The sequence below is a fragment of the Prorops nasuta genome, unplaced genomic scaffold, assembly GCF_024137725.1.
Source record: "Prorops nasuta isolate Cenicafe-Biocafe unplaced genomic scaffold, Cenicafe_Pnas_1.2 PNAS00017, whole genome shotgun sequence".
In the NCBI taxonomy this organism is placed as follows: Eukaryota; Metazoa; Arthropoda; class Insecta; order Hymenoptera; family Bethylidae; genus Prorops; species Prorops nasuta.
In genome coordinates this window covers 2,151,889-2,161,369 of record NW_027116814.1, presented here as the reverse complement: position 1 = coordinate 2,161,369, position 9,481 = coordinate 2,151,889, and the positions used below count along the sequence as shown (strand labels likewise).

General features: G+C 34.4%; 1 protein-coding gene across 1 annotated transcript in view; it reads left to right on the top strand.

Annotated features, from left to right (window-relative positions):
* The first annotated feature begins 2,216 nt into the window (after positions 1-2,216).
* Positions 2,217-9,481, top strand: part of trol (terribly reduced optic lobes) — a 668,955-nt gene continuing 661,690 nt past the window's right edge. Inside the window, exon 1 of the mRNA XM_066737443.1 lies at positions 2,217-2,331. Coding sequence (XP_066593540.1) covers positions 2,236-2,331 — 96 coding nt within the window. The 5' untranslated portion in view covers positions 2,217-2,235. The remainder of the gene's footprint in view (positions 2,332-9,481) is intronic.

Here is a 9,481-nt window from a genome sequence, read left to right as displayed (position 1 = left end):
AATAGGTTATGTACAATGTCCTGTTTTAAGAGAAAAACAAATAAAAGGTCGCATTAGGCATACACGTATAATGTGACCATACGCACCGGTTCCAATGTGACATCACGTTTTTTAGTCAGATATCCTAGTTGTCCTCAAATGTAGATTCGGAACCAAAGTATATCTTGTTTACAAAAATTTCTGAGAATTGCAAGATGTAAACAAAACCTGATGTTATTCGCATGCTAGGGTGCACTCGTACAGCTAAACACAAAGAAATAAACAATGTATAATGTTTTGAAAAAAACAAACAAAGGGTCGCATTATAGGTTCATACGTTCCAGTTTTACTGTGACGATAAATTCTTAGTCAAATTTCCTAGTTTTTTTCAAACGTAAATTCGTAAGAAAAACTGTTTTATTTTCAAAAATTTCCAAGAATTGCAAGACGTAAACAAAACCCGATGGTATCCACATAATACGCTGTGCAGAGCTAAATAGAAAAATAATTAGAAACAAATAAGTAAGCCAATGTCCAATTATCATAAGCATACAAATAGTCACTTTAGCTATATACATACATACCTATCCTGTCCAAAAACAATAATAATGGAAGGGATTGCAACGAAGATGCATCGAGTTTGTAAAAACACTGGGTTACGTAATATTAATAGGTTGGGCATAAATTATATTGGAGGAATCTCTCTTTCTCCCTCAGGGTCGGTCACTTTGGGAGAGAACGGTAAAAGGGGGAGTGGGGGGGGGGGGGGGGGGGGGGGGGTTGGAGGAGAGTAAGAAGGGAAGGCCAGAGACGCGCGACGTTATACATGTTACAATGTACGACACATGCACACTGTCATACCTATAGGGATCGAGACAGAGACGTGTGGGCGAGAGAAACTGGTTTTCAGCATCTCTCGTCTTCCTCCACGTTTATGCCTGCAGAACCGTTTTCATTCGTGAACTAGCTCGCAATACTTACATTGATTGAGTTCTCCGAGCCTGTTATAAGAGAGAAGGCACGCGTGTCTCTCTCGCGAGCACTATTATTAACCGATAAGGGGAGAGCGACTATATATATATATATATGTATATATACTAAATATCGAAGCTTGTCTCAAAGCAGAAGCTTTCTAGGAAAACGAAGCATCAGAAAACTTGGTGCAGTCTACATCCTTGGTACATCGGTGCAGTATTTCGTTATAATCATTAAGTGGAGTATCTTGATGCAGTATCTAATGATATATATATATATATATATATATATATATATATATATATATGTATATATACTAAATATTTGAGCTTGTCTCAAAGCAGAGGCTTTCCAGGAAAACGAAGCATCAGAAAACTTGGTGCAGTCTACATCCTTGGTACATTGGTGCAGTATTTCGTTATAACCATAAGGTGGAGTATCTTGGTGCAATATCTAATGATATATATATATATATATACTAAATATCGAAGCTTGTCTCAAAGCAGAAGCTTTCTAGGAAAACGAAGCACCAGAAAACATGGTGCAATGTACATTCTTCGTACACCTGTGCAGTATTTCGTTATAACCATAAGGTGGAGTATCTTGGTGCAATATCTAATGATATATATATATATACTAAATATCGAAGCTTGTCCCAAAGCAGAAGCTTTCCAGGAAAACGAAGCATCAGAAAACTTGATTCAGTCTACATCCTTGGTACACCTGTGCAGTATTTCGTTATAACCATAAGGTGGAGTATCTTGATGCAATATCTAACGATATATATATATATATATATATATATCAATGACCAAGATCTATACCAATCCAACTGTCCTTTTCCCAAAATCTATATCTAACGAGTTTATCTGGTGGAACGATCAAAAGCGACGTTGCCAAATCTTCCGGGAACACAGGCTCACACACACACACACACACACACAGACACAATCTCGGTCCGTATAGCGAAAGAGGAAGGGATAGGCCGCACACAGTAGCACTTCCTTTATTGGCAGCGACCAAAAGTGGCCCGATACCATTCTATTCTTAAAGCTTGATCGGTTTTTCGGAAAGCCTAGTATCTCGCGCGGAAATAAATGGAAAAATATGGCCGTGCGCGCGCGTAAGGAGGGACTGGATGGACCAGTGGTTTTTGGCAGTGCCTAGTCTCCGCATGCCAAGCACACAAAGTGCGCGAGATATCTCGTATCTCGCGCGTTAAACGGGGGATCAGGTGGCGCATGGCCGATTTATTACGGGGATCTTCGACTTATTGTCCGAATGCTGCGACTACCGCACTCTGATGCTTCCAGCGAAAAGAAAGGAAGAAAGAAACTCGACGATCTTGAATTCATGCCTCTTGAATTATGCAGCAAAGTATTTCCTATTTGCACGTAAAATTCTCACTCTCTTTTTTTCACATCAGTGTCTATATATATATATATATATCTCAACCTCGAAATTTCATTGGACCTTGCGAGGATTGCCGAATCAACTTCTCTGGTGTTACTGTATATGTATATACAATGCGAAGTTTATTGGAGATTCATTTGCACATCCATGCATTATTAGTCTCCTATAATCACTTTCTAGACCAACCATTCTCCTTCTTCGATTTTCTTTTAAACCTATCAGACAAATTCAGTTATTTCAGCCTCGACTTCTCTATTTCTGCGAAGAATTTTCACCTTTTTTTTAAGGTTCGTTAAGAGGGTTGATATCGATCCGCGCGACTTGCTATCACGAAAATTTCGGGGGAGCGTTGATCGAACTTCTTAAAATAGCAATATTCGTGGAAATTATTGTTCCAACGACCGGAAAACAATTGGACTCGTGGTAATATCGAGTTGATTTGGATAGCACGCGGGAGAAAATTTGTATTTTAGTAGGGAAAATATTTTCCATGCGTAATGTGTTTGTTTTTTTTGTGAAAGGTCACCTTGAGCTTTTTAAATAGAAACATGTATTTTTTATTGCATATTTTTGTTTTGACCCGAGTAGTAAGTTCGGCCGCTGTGCATAGTCGTTCGACTCTCTATGTATATATATATACACACGTTTTTTCAAGTGTAAATATTTCGTAAACGAGTGGATGAAACGAAACGAAGAAAAATGCGTTTTGGAAAGCTCTTGACGTAAGCTATAATAATTTTCCAATCAAAAACAAAGATTTCTAATTATGAACTTCAAGGTGACCTTCGTAGCTCAGAAATGTCACGAAAATGTTGAACTTCGTAAATTGCACATTTTGGTTCTTAACCAATGTCATATATATATATATTTTTTAGTTTTCAATGAAAATTTGCTTACACAATCAAGAAAAAATTACCACTGTTTTTCAATAATTTATCAGTACAAGTTTTCATTTCGATTAAATTATAACACTCGAGTAACTTTTTCTTTCCGTTAGTTTGTTCAACTCCCTGCAAAGGTACTGTACGATAAAAAAGAACCGGAAGAGATTTAGTTTCAGAGAAAAAAACGTACTATGCCAATAAAAATTCGTTCTCTTATCAGAAACCATAAATCTAATAAGATATTTTATACACGTATATATATATAGGTACACCTATAAGAGATATGCATATAGCATCTTTTCATGTTCGATCAAGTATACGTGTGCCCCCTATATCGCGCGCGTCAACCTCGACACTTTTTTTCTTTTCTTCCCTAAGAAAAGTCTGCTTCTTCTTGACCGCAGAATCGATGAGACATTTGCTATAAATATTCTTAACGTGTTAAAATCCCACTATAACGTTGCTATTGCTAAGAATATCTATATGTATGTTTTCGTTTGTGAAAAAAAATACCAGTTCTCTTCCCAATCAGTATCTCAATGAGAAATAAACTCTTTCTAACGTTTTGCCGATAAAGGAAAGTACAGTTTTGTAAAAATAGCTGTGCATGGTCGAGGGAAGGAAGACGAGTTTCTTGAAGAGAAAATAGAAATGCACAAGAATGATCATTGTGCTTAAACAACAATTTTTATACAAGAACCGATAAAATTGCTGTGCAATTTGAGATGAATGTGCATAAATAATATTTTGAAAGTGATCGTCAATAAGCAATCTTTTTATTCATTCCTATTGAGAAAAATCTGTGCTTCTTCGCGAAGACAAAATCTATATGAAATTTGCACTAAAAATATTCTTAAAATGTTAAAATTTTACCGTAACGTTGCTATTACTAATATATTTGTGTTTGTGAGAAAAATTCAGTTCTCTTTCTAATCGGTATCTCAATGGGAAATAAACTCTTTCTAACGTTTTGCCGATAAAAGAAACTGGAACTTGATGTAAAAATAGCTGTGCATGGTCGAGGGAAGGAAGATGAATTTCTCGAGGACAAAATAGAAATACACAAGAATGATCGTTATGCTTGTACAATAATTTTTATAAGAACCGATGAAATTACTACGCGATTGGGGATGAATATGCATAAAACAATATTTTGAAAGTGGCTGTCAATGGGCAATTTTTTCCTTCATTCCTATTGAGAAAAATCTGTTCCTTCATGAAGACAAAATCTATATGAAATTTGCTCTAAAAATAGTCTTAAAATGTTAAAATTTTTCTATAGGGAGCGTGCAGCAAATACAATGATAGCAAAGTGTCAATGTGTAACTGTATATATGTATATATATATATATAGATATAAAGAAATTGGTACTCCAAAACTGCGAAAATTGACCGATAGTTTGTGCTGATAGTATATGCATATACACCATTACACTTTCTCGTCTCACTGTCATTGTGTTTGGTATGCACGGTCCCTAAAGCCTTGCTGTTGCTAAACAGTATCTATATGTATATATTTCCGTTTGTAAAAAGAAACCAGTTCTCTTCCTAATCAGTATCTCAAATGGGAAATAAACTCTTTCTAACGTTTCACCGATAAAAGAAACTGGAACTTAATGTAAAAATAGCTGTGCATGGTCGAGGAAGAAAAAATGAACTTCTTGAAGACAAAATAAAATGCACAAGAATGATCGTTGTGCTCGTACAATAATTTTTATACAAGAACCGATAAAATTGCTGTGCAATTGGAGATGATGAATATGCATAAAAAATATTTTGAAAGTGGCCGTCAATAGGCAATATTTTTCTCTCATCCCTAAAAAAAATCATTTGCTTTTTTCCAAGGACAAAAGAAAGTACACAAGAATGATCGTTGTGCTCGTACAATAATTTTTATACAAGAACCGATAAAATTGCTGTGCGATCGGGGATGAATATGCATAAAAAATATTTTGAAAGTGGCCGTCAATAGGCAATATTTTTCTCTCATCCCTAAAAAAAATCATTTGCTTTTTTCCAAGGACAAAATAAAATGCACAAGAATGATCGTTGTGCTCGTACAATAATTTTTATACAAGAACCGATAAAATTGCTATGCGATCGGGGATGAATATGCATAAACAATAGCCGATCACCGATGCCATTTTGAAAGTGGCCGTCAATAGGCAATTTGCATAATTTGCATGAATGAAATACTGAATGGAATGAAAGTGGTAGGGTCTTCTTCTGCGTGCGAACGGGACGCCTAACGTATAATATATATATGTATATATATATATATATATAGGTGCACCAAGGTTCTCCCGTACATCCCAAGGCATAAAAAACGTTAAAGTTCAACAACTTTTCATATTACGTACAGTATAAATGCATAGAATTAGACACGAACGATAACTGGCTTTTATAAAATTACCTTTGCAGTAGCTCAGCTCTTTGGGACCACGAGCAAACTTTTCCTCTGTAATTCCAAGTTGGTCGATTAGATTGATGAAATGAGGGGGACGCGTTAATCGTTCCTAATTTCCCCTTTACGCACACACACATATATATCTTGAATTTCTTATTTTTCGAGAAACCTTAACGAGACAGTCTTTGCTCCATTCGAATCACCCTACTACTTTTCTTCAATTCCTTAATTATTCCGATTGTCTCGCTTGATGAGGAGATGTTCTTATTATTGGACTGCTTGCTGTGACACTTTATGACGTTATCGCTTAAAATTGTCTCGAGTGTCATGCGATTAAAATGCGACACTGTATTCCATTAGGATGATTTTTATTTATGGAAAAGAATAGTGTACATAGTTGTTTCCTATTGATGGAAATTTAAAGTATAAAATTTGCCTGAATTATTTATGGCTGACACTGTTTTAATGTTTTATATTTCTCTTTGGAATATGGCTTGTTCTAAAGTATATATATATATATATATATATATATATATATAAGTGAGTAGATGAAAGAATAATTGAACGATTACAAGGCAGCAGCAGCCTGCTGTGATTGTCGCTGACAATAAATTGCAATAAAAAGCACATATGCTGAATTTATCAGAATACCGTCTCGCGCGTATAACTCGTTTAAAACGAATTGGTATTCTTATTCCCAGTACTAGATATTCAACCAGTCTTTTTTTGCTCGCCGTAGCCTCCTTATTACTTTGCCGGATAAACTTATTAAAGTTATATATCTATGGTTTCTTCCGATGTACTTACATACACACACGTACATATATATTAGAGATTATTGTTCTTTAACAGGAAGTCTGATGAATGACGTATATTTTCTCACCGACGGTTTTATTGTTCGTGGAACATCTTTCGATATAGTGTACTGTATATATAATTGATGATTTGCAATTTTAAGTAAAACTGAACGGTGATAAGACATTGTCAAAAAATAAAAATAATATTTGAGAATATTAGGTATGTTTTATAATTTTGTGGATATATTGCGTTGTCGAGATAACGATTGTGAGATATTTATTATTAGGGGGAAGTACCCTAACGCCGGAACAACTCCTAGTACCAGACACACACAGTATCTCCGTATAAATAAGTAAAAACTAAAAAATGCCTACATAGTAGGGATAAAAGAGGAGAGTGATACACGTGTATGTCGGGAAACGCTATTGTTTTATCAAATTAACGAAAGGGCAGGCATTAATCGCGATGATACTTCTGGTTGGATTTGTACGGCACAATATTCATTTCCCCGAATAATTAAATAAACACAGCAAATCATATTGACGTTTGCTGCTCTAAGAAGTAAATTTTATTAGCATTGTTACAGTAAAACTTAAAATTCCTTCGAGCATCGGAACTATCTGTTTTTTATTTTTTATTCTGTATATGCATGTCCCCTACGATCGGACAACGAATGTTTCTTCTATGTACTGGACGGCAAAATTAAATCGGTACGTCTTGACATTGCTGTTTCTATCTTTAAATCCCCTGAGATTTTACTACTAAGCATAAAAATATGAAGAAAAGTAAGTTATTACATGAAAAAAATGTTATTAATGAAATAGCTTGTGTAATCTGCCTAGAAACGAATGATGCAGATTGGATTCGATGTTCAAATTGTAAAAGATGGGCCATTGAGTCTGCACTGTTATATTGGGGGGGGAGTCATTTAGGGTTTATATTTGTGATGAATGTAAATTTTATTAAGCCTTTTCAAATTTAGAAGACTTCCTCAATGTGTCCGGTACAAGGAAACATAGTTTCTTATTACTCAATTTCTTACCAAAAGTTTATTGTTGTTAGTTATTAATATATGTCAAATATTAATAACTTTCTTCGTATATATGTATTCGTAGGTTCTTTGACGAATAATTAAAAAAAAGGAAATCTTTTTCTTCCAATTATTTGCTGAGCTATTCTTTAAATTGCTTAAGTGTCCGGTACTAGGGGACTTCCTCCTATATTTGTTATGTTTATCTTCATACACACAAGTAGGATTATAGAATTTTATCGTACCTACCTGTATTTTAATAATTTAGTTTAATAACTTTGCAGGATAAAGTTATATGTACATATATCTATAGTTTCTTCCGATATAATTATACACCTACACATACATACATTAGAGATTATTGTTCTTTAACAGGAAATCTGGATGACGTATATTTTCTCATCGACAGTCTTATTGTTAGTAGAACATCTTTAGTTATAGTGTACTATATATACTATAATTAATGGTTTACAGTTTTACCCAAAACTGAGTTTTGATAAAAGATTGACGAAACAACTTGAGAATATCATATTCTAATTTTTTAAATATTATTTTTGAGATATTAACATGCGAGATATTTAATATTTTATTTGTTATGTTGATCTTTATACAGGTAGAGTTATAGAATTATACCTACCAGTACTTTAATAATTTAGTTCAATAAACAGGATTATTTTTATTTGAAAAAAAAGGGTTTTTTCTGAATCTGAAATTTTTACATATATCGACTGTATAGCGATATTTGGGATAAGCTGTTTTTATAAATAGGATTAATATTAAGAGGGAAAATTGAAAAAACAGCAACACAGACAAAGTTGATCTTTTGGAAATGATTTGTATCACAATAACGGATAAGCTTCTCATTTATACAATCGACAAAAGTTGTAGTTGAATAAGATAGTCAAATATGCTCCCGGGTCAAATTAAATTTCTAACTTACCATTCAATTAGAAATCTGAAAATACATATTTTCACCAAGTTTTAAATAAAAAAATATGCATTGTATTTATTTTTAAAAGTAAATTAAATTTATTTGTTTTAAAATGGGTGTTTCCCTAATTATTGTTGGCCACGGCCTGTCCCTCGCCGAAGGCCTTGGCCATACGCCTCTTCGGCCAATTTGCCCAGCATCTTGGCCATATTGCAAAATTTGCTTTCGCGATATCGCCATGGCCGCGGCTTCGGAGATCGGTAATGACGACGTCTCCCATCTGCAAACACACACAAAAACAGATTTATTAGAAAATTGTTATTAAATAAATTTACTGAGTAACTTACAGTTTCCTTGCCCCCAGCCTTCTGGCCGTTGGGGGAGGCTGTGCTGGTGCTGGTGGCGGTGGCGGTGGCGGTGCTGGTATGGGCGCTGCTGAAAACATACAAAATATAAATTATTTTCTAATTTTTTGTAATTTATTTTTAACCTACCATTATTGTGCGCCGGCATCATCCTCTGTGTCGGTGGGATTCGTCGGCCGCCATCGGATGGCCCTGCCATTGGTTCTGAAAATAATTATGATGGTATATTAATTATCTAACCTACCACAGTAACCACGTGCACATGCATTTATATATTTTACTTATTTATTTGTATAAATTAGATACATACCATCCCACTCCGTTTCTTCTAGCAGTTTCTGTACTTACAAAAAGCATAAATTAGTTATTTATTTGATTTTAATTAAACATAAGAAAAATTAATGAAATGAAACCAAGAACTTACTTCTTCTGCGTTCCGATCGGCGTCAGACATCGTTCTAAGCTTTGCAATTGCATAGGCTACAGTGCGTTTTTTTTTTATTTAATAGATTGTCCACTCACAATAGATTTCGCGTTATTAGGCTATAGCACTTTCAACTACAGTAAAATTACTGCTTTCCATTTAATTTAAGTATTAAACGCGACGACCGAGTTTAATTGAGTGAAATGATATTTATGATGAATAATAGAAGCAATAAAGTTAAAATAACCATTAAAATTTAACTATCTACGCTTTTA